The sequence below is a fragment of the Channa argus genome, chromosome 3 (assembly GCF_033026475.1).
Source record: "Channa argus isolate prfri chromosome 3, Channa argus male v1.0, whole genome shotgun sequence".
Lineage (NCBI taxonomy): Eukaryota > Metazoa > Chordata > Actinopteri > Anabantiformes > Channidae > Channa > Channa argus.
This window is the reverse complement of record NC_090199.1, coordinates 27321219-27339936: the sequence shown is the minus strand read 5'-3', so window position 1 is coordinate 27339936 and position 18718 is coordinate 27321219. Positions and strand designations below refer to the sequence as shown.

Below are 18718 nucleotides of genomic sequence, written 5' to 3'. Positions count from 1 at the left end.
ATTCTGTGTGTGTGTGTGTAAACTATTTATTTGTACATAGCTGGATGACCGATAATGTTGTGCGTAAAATAACATGCCAGGTACATCTTGTTGTAGTGTGGCGGTTACATCATGGAGCTGTAGGACGTGTGACCTTTACAATGAAACATGGAGAGTGTTTATATGGGTTCAAACAGGAAGATGTAAATGGAAGTGACAGGCTTATATACCTCACACCACTACCTTAAGTAGCCTGCAGTGAGGCTCATAGACTATTCAATGTGTCCCTTCGGCCTGCTTCACTATCAACTTCAACTTTTGGGGGTTCACAAGCTCTGCTGGGGACGGCGCCACAGAATATGTATTGTAGTCAAAACAATTTGCTTTGTGACATTTTGATAACTACTATTTTTCTTGCATGACAAGCAGTGTGGCAGTGTGGCATTTAATTTAGCAGCAGGATGTGGGCTATGAAGTCTGAAAGAAAGCTTACAGTGGTGAGAAAAAGCCTATTATTTTTACATCTAACAGAAAAAAGATCAGAGTATACATAACAGAAACAATACAAAGGAAGAGAGATGGTCAAAGAAAAGGAGGCACATGCAGTAGGTGGAAGATGCAAATCTCATTTAAAAGATAAAAGGGTGAGAAAACCCAGTCAATAGCAAGAATTTATCTGGATAAAAACAAAAAGATCTAAATGACAACAGGTAAAGAGATGGTACAGGGGGAAATGGAAGCGGGAAACAGGAAGAAAACAAGTGAGTGATCTCATCTTTAAAAGTAACTGAGAGACCAGTGAACGCTGCTAAGTGCATACAGTGTCAGAAAGCATGAGCATCTAGGTTGTCATAAGAAATGGGCATTTCATGTTCTCCTTTTGGGGGCTGTGCGGTGGATCGTAGCTGTTGACCTCCCCCGTCAGACCCTGGGCTCCCATCCATCTCCCTCGGGAGACCTATTAATTTGGCGGCATGTTTTTAGCTCATCCATCACAACATCAGATTGCACACGCAGTACTCAGGTAAGGATAAAGTCTAGTCACTCCGACAACTGCTTGACCAGACCTTGGCCGACTCTCCTCTGAGAGCAGAGCATGGAGTAGGTGCTTTTTTTTGATCAATGACTAGCAAAATTAGGTGAACTAGCAACTCCACTAAAGTGTTCAGAAGAAATATGAATTTTTGAGGTCAACCAACCTTTCTGTTTTGGGGGATTCTCCTTGACCTTATTAAGCTGAGCACTTGTTTGACCTTCTTGACCGATAAACTTGACCCCGTCAAAGCCTTGTACTATGTATAGAGCCTGAGTTTGGGTTTGCTCCAATGCTTCTTGGAGAGACTTTACTGGCTGTTGCTGCTAGAATGTCTTTTTTCTTCTGCATCTTTTTCCTGGACATCCTTAAAGGGCAGTGAGTCTTGCACGCTCTTTGGAAGTTCTGGGAGAATCAGACAAGGCCTTCAGGATGGGAGGTTGGTTCCACTCGTCCCCTCTATATTAAGAGGGGAGGAGTAAGCACATCAAATAACTTCAATAATTATTTAAATCTTCAGCTGTGACATTGTGCTCATTACTGTAACCTGATCAGTTTTCTGCAAAACACACAGGAAGCTGTTGTCAATCGAGTCATAGTTTCTGTAGTTGAACAAGAGACAGGAATGTTTTTGTTTGTTGCTTAAATGCAATAAAAGGCTTATTTTTAGCTTTGCTATAAAGATGAAAATTATCCACTTACTTAAGTATGGAAGACAAACCACAGCAGGTCTTTTAATGAAAAATCAATTTCTTATACTCAGTCTGTGGGTTGCTTTACTTTAGAACAGACATGGAAAGTAACCAAGTACCTTTGCTCCGAGGTGTAGTGCAAGATTAACCGGTCACATCTAGTTTTTCTCAGTTTACCCATCGAGGGAATGAGTTAGGTTTGTCAGCTTGTCTTCTGTAGTTGACACATTTTTAATGTGTTCATAGAGAAAAAACATATACAGCTAAGCCTGCACTTTGGACGGCACGTGTCCTAATGTGAATGCTCATTAAGTATGTATATCCCTAACACAAAACGTATTTCAGCTAGAGGTTTGAGCAGCCTCATTTGTAATTGCAACAGAGAGAGAGAGAGACTGATCATGAGGACTTCTAACTACTGATAATGATCAGCACTCTCATCATTTCCTGACCTTGAATAAACAAGTCGCACATTTATTGAAGCAGTTATTACAAATTGGTGGGATATTTTAGTAATAATACTCCATCCCCATCTCATAATTTAACCACCAGCTATACAATACCATGCAACAAATCCAATGCAATGAGAATAGAAAGACGGTTGTTGTGCATATCAAAATGTGTGACAGCTATATTATTATACATTATTGGTTGGTCTTTTGTCTTATTGACAAATGGTTAACTTGGGTTGGACCTCATTCTAAGCTCAGACACTGAGGTTTTCTTTTACTCATCCTTCAGTTCTGGAAATAAACAGCTTGAATGACCCTTTAACCATGACAGCACTGGTCCAATAACCTGTTTGTCTGTTTGTTTTTGCTTTTTCCTAGAAGTAGTTAAAGAAGACATCAGAAAAGTGTTTCTTTTTTTTTTGTGCCTGTTCAAGACAGGAAAAGATGACAAGGAACAGAAAGAAGGCTCACATTAGCCAAGGTGTGTGTGTGTGTGTGTGTGTGTGCTTTGCTCCAGTACACCGATGTGGGTTTCCCCTCCATGTGTACCTCACTCTTGTTAAAGTTTTTTTTCTCGATGACTCTTGTCCCTGTTGCAATCTCCCAGCACATCTGACATGCCTCTTCTTTTTTAACTGACACTTGTATTGATGCCAGAGGGAAGCTTTACAGATGGGAGGATAAGAGATAAAAAAAATAAAAATAAAAAAAAAGGAGGATGGGATAAAAGATTGTATTGAGTCACATTAGGGTCATCACTTTTCTTTGTCTCCGCTTGCATTTCATGGGCAACCTCACTAAATTAAAGAAGATTTGCTCAAGGAAGACGGGTACCACAGTGGTTTGGGGAAATGTAATCACCTTTTCTTACATCCCCCTATCTCTGCCTTCTCTATATTTGCTCTGTATCTCTCTTATCTTTCTCCATTTTATAAATGACTCCACTATACCTCCACATCGCAGGAAATAACAACAATCCTGCAGCAGCATGAAGAAGAGAGCTACTCATGTAAAATCAGAATGCATGTCATGTGCCGGGACATCAAAAGCACGCTGTGTTGGCACACGCCTCCGCCTCACAAGTGACATTAAGGTGCTTGTTTGTGTGGCTTTTCCAGTGGTTGGTGCATCTAAATAAAATGTAATGTTAAATAAATGAAATCTTTATGCTTTAGATTAGAAATGATCTCCCATCTCCCGATAGTTGAATACATGTGTGTGAGCAGATGTGGTTGTTTTGTCTGGGTTTATTACATATTGAACTGTATCCAAGCAGTGCCCCCTTGTGGCTTTGTGTGACAGAATCCACTTCTGACAAATTATCCCTTGAAGCCTTCGTGGTTACAGTCCAAAGAGGAAGTAAATCAGATGTTGCCTCACACACAACTAATGAAAGAATCCACTCACCTTTGTTATTTCTATTAAACATAAAAAGACTAAGGATTCCTCAGGTCTGCATCTATTCATAACTGTGAAATGAGCAACACTGGACACTTTTATCTAGGTTTAAATGTAAAATCAATGGTGGTGGGGGTAGCTTGACTGACGACACTTAGGTGCCAGCATGAATCACACCCTGAAGAGCACTTATTTTAGAGCTGTATGCGATACGAGCAGTGCAGTGCGGCATGTGGATACAGTCAATGCTCCAAACCAAATGCTTCGTCTCTCATCATCCCATCGCCTCAGGCTCCAAGAGGCCCTTTGGATGGATGGGAGAGTTGAGATTTTCCTGAAGAGCGATAACTTTAGAAGCCTCTCCACCTTTCCACAAAGGTCAGATATCATTCAGTTCCTGCCTAGCTGAGAGCAAAAGGAGAGGCGGAATCCGAAAAAGCAACACTGGACCCCCAGGACTGCTTAGTTCTATGTGCTGCAGTGTTCACCCCAGTTCACAGCAAGGAACTTTTGGAATCAGAGAGCTGCGTCTTTTATCTGCTGTCAGAACTGTTACTTCTCAGTGTCTCACATTGATGAACATGAATGTGCAGGCGTAGAAACACACATGCACACACAGATACACACATCAGATGCACAGCAGGGCCAAGGGGCTTCTCTACAGCTCAGGTGTGTAAACGTGTGAGACTTTTCCTTTAGGTTATTTGCTGACATGGCATTCAGAGCTCCTCATTGGCCCATGCAGGGCCACATGTCTCAGCTTGCTTAGTTGTACAGAAACTTCTCCCTTTTTTTTTTTTTTGGTAATTTAAGACCTGTGAATTGTGGGGGAAGGTCTGCAGAGTAGAGGAGAAACAACATGAGACAAGATGAGGGGTTTGAGTAAATTAGGTTTGTTTTCAAGCATGAGCTCAGATGTGGCCACTTTTAAAATGTCACGAAACCCTTCAAGCTATTCCAAATTTCAAATAAAGAAATAATAATAACAACAAACCAAAAAATAAATAAATGAACAACAGCTATAGGACGCTGACTCATATAGAGAGCAGCCAAACGATAGAGGCAACAGCTGAGCATTTATCACTCTCAGAGCCAACAACACATCCAATTGGCACGGTGGGTAAACTTGGCTCTGCTACACGTCCGCCATAGCCATGGGAACAGCTGGGAAGAAGCAATCGATGGTGTGAAAGGAGAAGCAGACAAGAAGAAGTGTGGGAAACATTGGAAGACAGATGGGGATGGGAGAGCGTGTCTGCTTGCATGAGTCCAATTGTGTTTCTGTCTGTACTAATGTTGAGATCACTTTCCTGTGGTTACATTGTTGACATGGTAAGTGGCACCTACTGCATTGTCCAGTGTCCGTTCGCCTGTTGCTAATGTTCTATTTTGAGGCAAAAGCTGGTATTTGACTCATGTTCTTTGCTGGAAATGTACCACTTACACTAGTTAAATTGATATTGTAGCTTTAAGCATGAAATTGGAAACCAGTCCACTGTGCTTCACCCAAGCTCATTTCTGTTTAGTTTGAGTGATAGTGGAGGCCTGGTCTGACTATTCCCTCAGCCATTTGACCAATAAGAACAATGGCTAAGGCTTGATGACCTGATCTGTAGAAGGAATTGTGCCTATGTTGATACTCATCTTGGTGACGTCTTTAAATCATTTACTAAAGCTTATAACAAATTCTTTTACTCACCCTACTGCACTGTCCTGGTTATTTGCATTTGGGACCATTTTCCTGAGTGACTGTCCTCTTACTGTCCTGTTGAGGAAAAAAGCATCCCCACACCATCGTACAATCACACTCATGTTTCACTGTGGCAGTTTGTTTTAGCTATTCAACCACAAAGGCCTGATTTAAACTGTTGACGCTAAAATGTGTCGACTACATGAGCGCAGTTGGCTGTAGTCTTTGTGGTGTGTTCAAGTGCCCCCTTTTTGGCCCGGTGACACACAAAGTGATGCAACGGTTGACACCCGCTTGTAACGTTTTAGGGATATTGAGCTTTATAAGTAGAATTGATCAAAAAACACCCTAAGAGATACTGTGTGCCATCATAGTATAACTGTGTGTAAATCTATGTACCAAATGTCAATGGGAATGTGTCTATGTACGGTGGCGGTGTGTTTGAGTCCCCCTTGACCCTGCAGTTTCTGTGTCCTTTGATGGCCTCCATGCAGCTGCATTACCTTCTTCTTCAGCTCCTACTTCTTCTTCATTTCTGACAGACTCGGAGGAACCGCAGAAAACGGAATTTGGAAACACTGAAAAAAATCAAAAGTTGCCCACAGATGGTGCACTTGTCTCCAGATACATTAACAGTTACGACCAGTAGGGACGTATCGTGATGGGGCTTCCTACCTTTCTGAATGCACCCTCTCCAAAAATGAAGTATTCTTTATCTGGGCCGGTGTTCAGCAGTTACTCATGTAACATTTGCCTTATTGATTGTGTGTGTCTGTTCAGCAGAAAGCCCAGTGGCTCACTGTTATATCTTGTATCTGTAAAAAGCTAAGTAAAGGTTGGTGTAGAAGTTGGGATCAGCGAAAAATCGTGAGCACAAATTCAGATTTTTGCACGTTTCACTGTATCGGTCACACAGTTCCGAGATTAAGATAGATTGTTCCTCAGCACTGCTTCTCTTTCTACTGCTAAGCTGAGGAACAATCTATGAAAATTTACTACACAATAATTATTCCACAGGCAACTTGCTGTGCAGGACTTTTATCTCTTTCTTGGAGTTTTGACCTTTTGATTAAAGAGGAACTCTACATCAAAGTCTGTTTATGGGTCTTGGGGAATGCTACTGCATATATGTGAAAAAGAAAAAAAAAAACGATATATAAAGACCTTGTGTCTCCAGAGGGAGCTGCACAAAGTCTGATAAATGCCCTCAAGTGATTTTAGAAGTTGGTTAAAGCTGAACACTTTGACAAAGGAAAGAAGAAACAGTAAAGTGAGCTTGCCAGACCTCTGTAGCTGCAACTGGCAACACTGAGTGACCAAGTTAAATTGTTGAAATTTCTGGTTCTGATGCACTGATTTTAATACTTTTAATTTAAAATTTAAAACAAATTCTTTGCCAAGACTTTTCAGAGGCTCCCAGATACTTTCTCTGCCCCTGTAAAAATGTTCTACGCAAGTCGTCTTATGTATGAACAGTGACAGATTTGCAGATTTGAGCCCACCTACTCTCATATTAGCTCTATGGCTCGGCTCAGCCACTTTTGCAAGCTGAGCAATCAAAAAAGAGTGAAATAAAAGCTCTAGGGCCTGGTTAAAACTAACACTTTAGAACATGTAAAGCATTGCATACAGTGGTATTTCAGAATCAAACTATGATGAACCTGAAATATGCATAATATGGCCACTTTTAATGTGTCCCCCACTCCATTAAAACATTTCTAGACCTACTCCTGGATATTACTAACACAGCCAGAAACATCTAAGCAATCTTTAGAAAACATTCCAAATGAGAGATACTAACACCTGGCACCACTTTATCTTTTTTTCTGTTTAGTTTCTCACTGCAGTTAAATTGCATGCAGTGAAAGTACTTCCAAAGCCGCATGGAATGTTTATCCTAAAAATGCCTCTTATTTTTTCTTTATTGGATGCAAAAAGCTTCAAAACAGACATCCAAATTATACCACTGTAGGTGTGTGGTTGGTCTGACTCTACATCTGCTAAAACATCTGCTGTAATGTTGCAGCCAGCTGTAAATAGGACTGTGGTAAATTACTTTTTTGGTATAGTTGCTGTTTGAGTAGCACTATCAAACTGTAGCTGAGAAAAAGATGGCTGCATGTTTTCATTGTAATGAAAAAGAGTCAATAATATTAACGTTATTTGTCATACGTGACCAAGTTTGCAGTACATGAATATGGTTTGAGTGTTTGACAGATCGAGCGCGAACAATCCCCATCACAAATAAATTGAGTCAATTTCACATACAACAAGTTTGGTTGCTACAACCTTCCCCACTACTGTGGTAAGTTGGAACACAATGGCCTTTGTAACAAAAACTGGTAATTTGCTAAAGTGTGATTCTCAGTGTTTGAGCCTCAAGTTATGCAGTTACTTTACTGAAAAATAAAGAATTAACAGTTATGAAGAAGTTTTCATTTATCACAAAAACAACTGTGTGTGTGTGTGCGCGTGTGTGTGTGCGTGTGTTTGTCTATTCCTAAATGTGCTTGTGTCACAGCTGTTACAAAAAAAAAAACATGTTACTTTCATACCAGAAAAACCATTTCTTTGGTTATACAATTTACAATTTTGCTCACAGAGACATGATGTCTGAGTAGTGACAGTGATGACATCAATGCAGCTTTTCTCTGAATGGTTAAACTGACCCGGCATCCAAACACACCTTTGCTCATTGAATCACTTGCTGAAACACCAGAGAGGTTCACAGTAGAACTGAGAACTTCTGAATTTGATAACTTGATATGCGTAGTGCTGATATTTTTATAAATGATTTGTTGTAAGGTCCTGTCCTTTCATACTAATTATTTTCATTGTGACCTTCATCAATTTTTTTTTTTTTTTCTGACAAAAGTCTGTTCCACTGGCTCAATGTTCCCACTTGGAATTTTCCCATTAGAGGAAATGTGATGCAGGCCAATGCGTGTCCAAATCACTACAGCCAGACTGTCAATAACAGGTCACACATGGATATGAGGCAAAGCTGGGAATCAAAGCCAGACTCCCATTGGTTTCTTTTCTTTAGTTGTTTGTTGATTTACACTAGATGGCAGCTTTAGACAGTTCACCCACCATGATGATTCTCTCATTATGCATGCGTTTGCACTTGTTCCAAACAGGCTGAGCCTTTAGATGAAGACAGGTGCTCCAGGCTGAGCTGGGACACACTTTGAGATTTGAGATGATAACTAGACCTCCTTATTCTTGTTTTCCTTTTTAAGCTGTTGTGCAAAATGCGCCCTTAGTAAATGAACTCTGAAATGAAATTATGACTGACTGTAATTCCGTGTTTTGTTTTGTTCCATGCTTGTTATAGAAAATGCTGAATGATGAACGTCTTGCACAATTTTTAATCAAAGAAATACGATGATGTGAGCTGTTGTCTGGGAAACAGAGGATTATTGAGTCTCTGGTAAGATCCAGGACTCAGCCTCCCAGCACCATCGCTGCACTCTGACTCCACACACCTAGCGCCTGTTGCCCGCTTCCACTTCCGCTTTTGTTGTATGGTGATGAAAGGAGGACGTCATTAAAAACAAACATCAACACGTCCACTCGCTGTCTGAGACCGAGGAGGAAAGTGTTCATTTGTCTACTTCTGGAAACTGTCTGATTGCGGCTCGATCCATCATCAGTCGGATAGACAATTACTGTCTGCGTGTTGTCATGGGCAATAATGTGTCGGGAATATCAACGCTGCAGAGAGGACAACAGCGGGGCTTTCAGAGACTTCGAAACTCTCAGAAAGGTCAGTAACCACCACGCATCCACTGGAAACAACAACCAAACCAAGTAGCGTAGCGTAATACAAGGTCAGGGCAACTAACACGAGCAAAGCGCTGCGCTTCATGTGGAAATGTGTTGAAGTCGCCGTGTGCTGTTGCGCTGGTGTGGTGGTGCTGAAGAACAGCTCCCGTCTCAGGCTGCGGGAGACGGGGCCTGCTGTTTGGAACTGTTGGTGCGCAGAGGTGAGGTGTACGCGCAAGAGTATTCAGACTTAGTCATAACTTTTTTGTGTAGTTCATTTGATCAAATCAGTGGATGCAGTAAAGATATGAATATCTTTACTCTGTTCCAAGTCATAACCCTCCTCCACTCTTTGCAACACAAAAGTAAAGAATCTTTAGAACTTTATGAATAAAGACCCCTGTCGGTGCAATGTTATACTTCCCGGATGATTATTCTTGATGTCTTGATATGCACATATGCAGATATGCACACAATCCCTATTTTACATAGTAAAAGTAGATTGTTTTACTAATCGATGCTATTTGCGGCTGAAGTTGCAGCTCTGTACTCAGCAAACCGTGATGCACTGTGTTCTGACACCTGTCGATCATGGTCAGCATTACATTTGTCCCATGCTGACTTCTGTCTATCTCAAAACTAAAACCATTACATGTTGTTAATCTTGCGGGATATAGTGGTTTTATAGTTTCTAAATAAAGTAAAAGTACTGGAGTAAAAAGTAATGAGTTGAAACATATAAGGCTGATGTTTGATTTTAGTGCCAAATTAAAAATAATCAAATACCCTAAAAACCTGGGGCCTCAGAGCAGTGGGCTCAATTCGTTCAGTTTGTAACCCAGAACCTGTCTAACCGTATCCAACTATGCTCTTACCTACCACTTTGTTCAGGGAGGATGCCATTCTAGTACAAATGTTGTTCACAGTAAAAGTACAAATCTTGCTGTTAGGGAACCTGCTGTGTTGGACTCTAAAGTGCTTCACGGCTTCAATTAAAGCTGTGTATGATTAGAAAACAATCTCACCTGATCGGCAGTTTTTAGTCGTGTCACTCAGCCTTTATCAGCAGATGGCTTTGTCCACTTAATAACTGAGGATGTTTGCCCGTGAACCCCAGGGTTGATGGTTCACGAGACCCCTGAATTTACCTAGTAATAGATAGTTAGGGGGCCTTCCAATGGATAATTACTGCAATAATTGATGTGTCTCAGCTGGAAACAAGTTATTTAACCCTGACTGATGCAATGAGTAGCTCATATACTGAATATACTGAAGCACCAGGTTTTTTTTGTCTTTCCTGATGGCACAGGCATTTTTCAAGAAGACAATCTCACAGTGGTTCGACTCTCTCATCATCCATACAAGAGCTTGGTGAAAAATGAATGCATCTCTAGACAGAAATGAACTTTGTGAAATGATGCCAAATGCGTGTCTTAACCAGAGCTAAAGGTCAACGTGTGGGGCCCAACATTCTTGGCCGCTTCCAAACTAAAACAGATTTTGTATGTTCTTTTTGAAACCGAAGCCACGATTAAGCAGAATGAAAGCATGGTATCTGTGCTTGCTTATCATTATTTGTAAGTTTTTTTTATGGATTTTACAGGTTTGGTTGTAGAATTGATTTGACTGAACATTGGATCCTATAAGAATAAGAATTTGTGCACAGTAAGAAGCAGAAGAGTTGAAACATAAGGTGCATTTCCAAAGGAGGGGGGTCGTTCCTGGTACTTTTCATTCCCAGATACTATTATCCAGGATGTAAAATCCCCTCAAGGAAATTGTGACTTGCATTTCCACAGGAGTGACATATAGTAAGTATTTTATCTAGTGTCCAAAGCCATAAATAATTTAAATCTAATCAAGTTAATGAACATAATCACTGTAGCATTGATTCTTAGATTTTCTCTACATGGGTGACTTCGTTGAATGCTTTTCACAAAGGAGAGAAAATAATGAAGTGAGGCAGGTGTTTACTAGCACAAATTCCTGGAAAAAGAACAAAATCCATGTGAGGACTTTAACCAAAAACAAGAAAATGTGCTAGCTGCTCCGAAATGTATTATCCTCACACAGTGTACCCACTCTACTGTTCTTTCCACAGCCCTCTGGCCTGAGTTTGATGTGTAGCATACAGTCATGTACAGTAAAATACAAAAAAGTCCATCTCTACATCCCCCTGTCCTGATTCCGCTGGACTACAGGGGGGGAAATGAGCCTGAAGAAACATTTTAAAATGATGCTGTTATTGGGATAATCACCATAAGCACACAGTTTGCCCTTTCACATCCTCGTTCTCTATCTCGAACACACTCTGTTAGAGCGAACAGCTATTTTCACATCGCAGGAACACAGTCACAGAACAAGTGAGTCAGGCGAAAAGAGGCAACGCGGTGCATAAGAGACGAGGGAACATTATTTAGCCAGGTTTCCTTGACGACCACCCATAACATGTGCAACAGTTCCCATGGTGATGGTTTCCAGAGTGCAATATCAGCGGGAGATGATGGCTGATTGGGATGAGGACCAGACAATTTCACTGGCAGCCATTCAGTGATGAAAGGACGGGGACGTGTTTGTGCTGCTCTGCATCCCTGTTTATTAGACTGGCGCTCGGGCAGCGTGCAGTGATTGGATGGATGTGGAACAGAGATATCTGCAGATCAGTGCTCAGCTAAGGCGATGATTAATGCATTCAGTCAACATACTGCTTATATCCTCCCCAAACACATGCACGCACACACACACACACACACACACACACACACACACACACACACACACCACACTTAGGTCTCAAAGTCACTTCTCTTAATTTGTTTGCTAGATAAATGGCCTTTTCCTAGCTGTGCTGACTCAGCCTTGTGGAGATAATTTTCTATACATTGTCGGAACAATCTTTATCTCATTTTTTCTATAAACCACAAAACTATACTGAAGTAGTCTGTCATATTTCAGCTATATGGTAGTTTTTCACTTTACTGTGATGCCATCTTGTATGTATCTTGTTGTAATATACTTATATAGTTATGCCGCTGTAGAGCCCTAATATATTATACGCCACCTCCAATAATGAATTTTTGGACAGCTATCAGAGCTGAAACAAGTAGATAAATTGGCAATTACCCACTAACTACTCAAACGTGCCAACTTGTTCACACTTTTATTGAACGATTTAATGCTTTTCACTGTAAACTGCATTTCTGAATTTAAAAAACTGGGACATTCAATAATTATTTTCCTAGTTTTTTTGTTTTTATATAATCACTGTAGCGTATGGACACAACCAAAATGTACAATGCGTATAATTCAATTAGTAGATAACCAGCAAGGAAACAGCTATAGCAAATACAATAACTAGAAAGTCAAGACACTGCATCACAAAAAGCAAAATTCCAGTACTGCCACAAGCTGCAGTGATCTAAAGCAATCGGAGATATTGTGATGTTGCACTATAAAAATGAATTTGATTTGACTTTTAAATGGCCTCAAGCAGGGGACAAATATTATATTATTACATATTAATGCCAGGTTGTTTTAATGCTAGAGTGTCTCTGTACATCTGTACTCAGTCTTTAGGGGACTTTTGGGCACAGCTGATGATGCTACGGCTGCATTTTTCCATTGCTTTGTCATCTGAACTAGACCAGTGACTAAGTGTTTGTGGCTGTTCTGAAGGCCTGGCATTATCAAAGGGTTGATGTGTGAAAAACAAGAGAACTAAGCTGAAGGGTTTTTAAATCACAATTTCTGCTTTTTAACTTATATATTTAGAAATATTTGCCACAAAAAAAAAAAAAAATGATGGTGGTCATCTGTTGTGTAGCTGTTGGTGCTACTGAGGTAGGAGATGTTTTCCTGTGAAATACGACTAAGTGTGTAATTTGTACAAGCAGGGAAAAGCAGACGATGTGTAGCAGCTGTTGTAAACATAAGTCACCTAGTATTTAGACACAGAAAAGAGGACGTTGGGGAGGTCTGGTGTGTCAGCAAAGCGGAGAACTTTCCCACAGGAGCCCACAAACAATACACAATGACATCTTAACAACAACTAACCCTGATGTGTTTGTGCCAAACCGTTATGTTTGCTAAAAGGTCAAGAATGCACTATTAAATCTGCGAAGAGATGTTCACAAATCACTTTCTGCAAGTCCAAATTAAGTCTCAATTCTCCTTGTTCCTATGAGCATTTGCTGCCATCTAAACTGCTTACATCACTGCATCGAAGGAACTTTGAAGCATATATTGCATTATCATCATCACTCCTTTATTTCCCAAGACACAGTATCAGCAAGTAAATAATGTATTTATTTATTAAAAATAATCAGACACTTATACAATTTCTGAATTGCTAGCCTGTATAAAATGTATGAGACAACCAAGGGGGTTAGTTTAGCTATTTGTTCTTTGTGTCACAAAAGTATTATCACAATATGTATAAAATAAAAAGTACTCAATGCAGAAAAATGTCTCCACATTTTATTATCATTATTATTTATTTAAATAAACTTAGTTTGCCTTGTTTCCCCTTTATACATACAAAAAATGAAAAACAAATTCTTAAGGGTCAATGTTTTAATTTCTATACTTTTAATACATTTGTATTAAATCATACATAATACATTATTGTTGTTTTAACCAAACTGAAACATTTATTAAATGGAGTAAAGTAGAAAATTCAAACTTTGTAGTAATAAAAAAAGAAAACACTGTATTGGATGTGAGTGTAAATATGATTGGAGTTAGTTTTGAGTAACACTGATATTGTAGTGTCAAAAATAACTGACGCTGTTGGTGTTGGTTCGCTCATAGTGTAAAACTTGAGTTATAGTAAAAACTCCAAGTCGAGTCATTTAAAGAATAGACTCAAGTCCGGACCAAAAAAAAAACATAAAAATTCAAGAGATCTCCAGCTCAGAAGTAGGATGTGTGTAGTAGCCATTCTTCCCACTTGCTTGAAATATTGATTAAAAATAAAATGCAACATACCCTCTTTAAAGATTTAGACGCAATGGATCGATCTCCTCCAAAGCATTCATGGTGTTGAAATTTGCCGTTAATAAAAAGTGACTGATGTGGTTTTCCATGAATGGAAAAAGACACCTTGAGAGAAAAGTCTAAATTCAGCTGATTCTCTCGCCTCCACCTTAGCCCTGCAGCAATATTGTCAATGTTAAAGTGTGTCTATCCTAAGCTCTGGCAGTTAGGGTCATAATATGTACAACAGCAAAGTACTGTTAGATGTCAGATGGAGAGAGCTACTTTTAGTCTTAAACACAGAGTATAAGACTCTATAGCGGGCAGCTTATGTACCTGGAAGAACGTATTAGAAAAGTCTTGCACTGGTGCAATCAACCCAACTTTGGTTAGATGGTGGGAAAATATAAAATGATTGAGCTCCGTTTTGGGTTTTTCATGTTGGACTTGTATTATTCAGGATTGTGTTGTTGGGGGGATGCTTTGAATGCCGCTAAGTATGTGACAGAAATGCAGTGAGACAGCATTTAAACTAGAGTCACCCTCAGGGAAGCTGTACCACCACACGCACTTGTGTTCAGTAACAGCCTCTGACACAAGCAGAACGTTCGAAAGCACGAGCGTTCGCATGTTCACGCTTAGTGCACACAGACAGACAAGGACGGTTAGACGCAAACAAATGTAGCTGAAGAAGACATGTAGTGTCTGTGTTTGACTGTGTCTCTGTGGAAAACAGAACGGGGGCTGAACACAGAGAGAGGCAGATGTGGGGAATGTAAATGCCCCACAAAACAAGACGTAGACTCCCAGATGAACCTCACCTCCCCTCAGATAGTCCCTCCCGAGTGGCATATGAAGCAGGTTAATTAAAAATTATTGGAACACAGAGGCAATTTCAAGTTAAGAAAACTTGGTATTTGGCTTCAAATCTCTTGTTTGCAATAAGTGCATCGAACCTGTGACTCAGTGACATCATTGTGACTCCAAAATGTTGTTTTTTTTCTTCTTTAATGGACTTTTGTTATGTTGGCAGTGTGTTGTGGATAACTGTCTTGCGCATGATGAAGCTCCTCCAAATTAGTTTTGATGCATTTCTCTGCAAAACTGCAGACACTGTGTCTCTGTACACCTCTAAATTCATTTAGCTGCTACCATCATGAGTTAGATCATCAATAAAAATCAGGGAGTCTGTTCCAGAGCCATGACACTATACCTCCATCGAAGGCACTTTACTATAGGTCGCTTTCGAGTGGCAGTCGTAACACTTAAAGGGCAAAGTTGTGCAGCTGCTTTTCATCCTGATCATCTCGTAGAACCTACGACAGGACACCAAATGCATTTGTGAGAAGTGGTTTATAGGCTGTCAGAGTTTGCTTCATTGAGTTGTGATACAGCCCATTTAGACAGAGAGTCTGAGCAGTACATCATCGCCTTTTCATTAGAGCTCTAGGACTCATAGATACTACTGTCAGGGCACCACAAGGGCATGCTGTTACCTCATACACGGACCTACTGTGTATATATACACATAGATGGCGTGGTCATCTCAAAGATCAACTCAAGTCAATGTATGCATACAGTTTTAAATTATTATTATGGTTATTTTTACTATTATTGACCAGTAGTGTGAATAAAGAAGAACCTTGATCTTTTTCTTGTTGTATTTATTAGACAGCATCACTGGCTTCAACTTACAGTAATTTGCCCAATCGCGACATGAGTGTTGCTATAGTGACAGAGCTGACGGAGTTTTATAATACACTAATAGAGATACAAATTGAATTAATTCATTTGGTTTATATATATATAACAGAGATTAGAGATATTTTTGGGACATCATGGAGACAAGAAATATAAGTAATGTGAAAAACGATGGCTCCACATGTTGAAGGATTCTTGTGCAAGACACTGAACGTAACATTGATGCTACAGGCTCAGGCCAGCACCTTGCATGGCAGCTCTGATGTCATCAGTGTGTGTGTGTGTGTGTGTGTGAATAAGATGGAAAATGTAAAGGACCTATTCCCAGAATAAGTGAATTTACAGTTTACTATTTGCCTAATTTCAAATTGCGCCACACAGGATCTGAGAGAGGGATGTTGTTAGACATTAACAATGGATGATGGCTTGATGGATGAGATTTACAGTGCTGGGACTTCTGGAGTCAACCTATTGGATTCCTCTGCTTTCTTCTTCTATAGCAGCCGCCGCCGTGCTGCTGTAGACAGGCCCACAGCGCCCACTATAGTGTTGGAGAGTAACACGGAATGTGGCAGAGGAGCTTGTGCGACAGCAGACATGTCATACTGCCATAGGCTTAGACTGCTGGGGGACCCACCCCCCGATGCACCGAGCTCCTTTCCTCCTCTTGACCATCTCTCCTCTCCTCTCATCCCGCAATTGTCACCACTGTATGTCATTAACTCTGTGTGTTCCAACTTCCTGTAAAGTGAATGCTTTGCATGCGTCCGCATGTAATAGGAAACAGTTAGTCATATGAACTTCGGACCAAGCGTAATCAGAACGAAGTGCACTTGCTCTTTGGGGAGAGGTCATTAAATGCAATTTGCTGTATTTGTTTTGTAATTAGATGCCCTTAGAACATATTTCAAGTACTGCACAGCTGACTGGAGTTATAACTACAAAAGTCAAAATATACCTCAGGAAATATTCTTTAACCATTTTCTACACATCTTACTGCAGCAGTGACCTGTCTGTTTTCTTTTCTGTGACAATTGACCTCGCTTATGCAACATGGCACTGACTGTACAGCTGCTTGCCTGGAGGATTTCTGAACGGCGTTAACACCTGCCTGAAAAAGAAACATGAAAATACAGAGAGGTTATCCAGGCACATTGTCACTCCTGGGAGGCTTTGGGCTCCTCCAGCACTACAGGGCAGCGTTTACACTTTGTGAACATTTTGTTATTGAAAGAAAAAAAAAAAAAAAGACTGCCAGCGTTTCCTGACTAGACAGTTGTCTGGGCTGGATGAGCTCATCAGGTTAGACGATGGCTCATACTTATGTAACACAATTCAAGGACAATCAACCGTCACAATTGTTATTGCATTTGAATTGTTGAATATGTTGAAGATGAAAAAAAAAATTCTCCTTTTTTAATTTGATGCCACAACACTCTGACCTGATAACAAATGAGATGGTCCTTCTCCTCTTTAGCATGGAGGACACAGCTTTCATGATTTCTAAAGAAAACCAGGCCAAAGGACTGTTTCCCACTTTACTTTTACTTTTAAATGAGCTCAGTCTCAAAGAACGCAGCAGCATGTCTGGATCTTGTTTATACATGGTTGTTTATTGGTTTGCAGACGTGTTCCTGAGCCCATGCAATGATCTCCACCGAATCATGTCTGGTTTTAATGCAGACTTGTCACTTGTATACATCTGTGGATGTATACAAAAATATAAAATACTTACTGTTTACAATACACTTTACATTAAGAAAAGTTAGAATAAATAGCTTGCATCATTAATCACAAGTGTTGTAATTGTTCTCCAGTGTATTGACTTTCCTTTGTGTAAAGACGGACATATTACCTGCTTTTATACACAGTGACTGATGTGTGTGTTTTAAGTGTTCTTGACTGTGATGTGAGGATGAGCAGCTGGCTTTATGTTTCATCATGATAATGGTCCTATTCTTCATGAAATAAAAAAAACCTGGTTAATCATGAAAACCAAGTGTGTACAAATGCTAAATGTCATGTCTGTCTTTGTGTTCACCTTTGGGACACAAGGTGACTAAGACAATATTTGATTTTCCATTTTCAGATTTTGCAGATTGACATTTTTAAGAACTTTGTAAAATCCACTGAACCAAACTTCACTGGATAATTATGAAACTTTTTGCAAATAAAGCTTTGCATAAAGAATCGTATCAATAATGATCACGAATTTGCTGTTTTACAGTTTTGGCCAATCAAGTTCACTTTGAAGAAAACATAAAGCTGCTGTGTTTTGCTCTACTCAAACAAAAAGCGTTGTTAATTAACAGATTCAGCAAGTATAGCACATTTTTCTGAAGATATTCTGACATGGTGATAATTAACTTCTTTAGTCAGCCTCTGCTCTTGCACTACAGCATCTGTTCGTAGCAACTGAACATAGAAGTTCCCTTTTTATGCCTAACATTTAGGTCCACACAGCGGCCATGGAACAGGATTGTAGCAAATAATAGGACATTTTTACCACATTTAACCAAAGCCCAGAGGCTGAATTTGTCAGATTGCTAAAAAATACTGGAATAGATGTAGCAAGTGAAATTCCTACCCGTTTAAAAAAAAAAATATAAATGTATTTCTAAACATTCCTCAGATTTAAAATATGCAATGAAATTTGGCTCTTAAACATCAGAGAGCTCCAGAAGTGTGTCAGGTCAGTTAAGAGTTGCAGAGGCAAATAAGGTGGCACTTGGGTTGTGAATATAACAGAATGGGCAACCTGTAGCAAGAGGAGAAGTATCTGAGCTGTAGGCTAAAATAAATGTTCATATAATGAAATATAAGGCATTAATATCGTAATCACTTAATCATGGTTCTGAGTAATAATAAATAGATGTGAAAGCAATGACGCAATAAAGTTAATTCATTTCAAATACATGTTTTGTGCAAAAGCATAGAACAACTACTGTAATTCATAGAAAGTCATTGAATTTTTTTTTTTTGTGTAATACAGAGTCAGACCAGCACAGTCTCTTCTGTCCAGTAATAATTA

General features: G+C 39.7%; 1 protein-coding gene across 1 annotated transcript in view; it reads left to right on the top strand.

Moving 5' to 3' along the window:
- Nucleotides 1–8425: 8425 nt before the first annotated feature.
- The window catches only part of neurl1aa (neuralized E3 ubiquitin protein ligase 1Aa), a 76238-nt gene continuing 65945 nt past the window's right edge, over nt 8426–18718 (top strand). Inside the window, exon 1 of the mRNA XM_067498600.1 lies at nt 8426–9013. Coding sequence (XP_067354701.1) covers nt 8932–9013 — 82 coding nt within the window. The 5' untranslated portion in view covers nt 8426–8931. The remainder of the gene's footprint in view (nt 9014–18718) is intronic.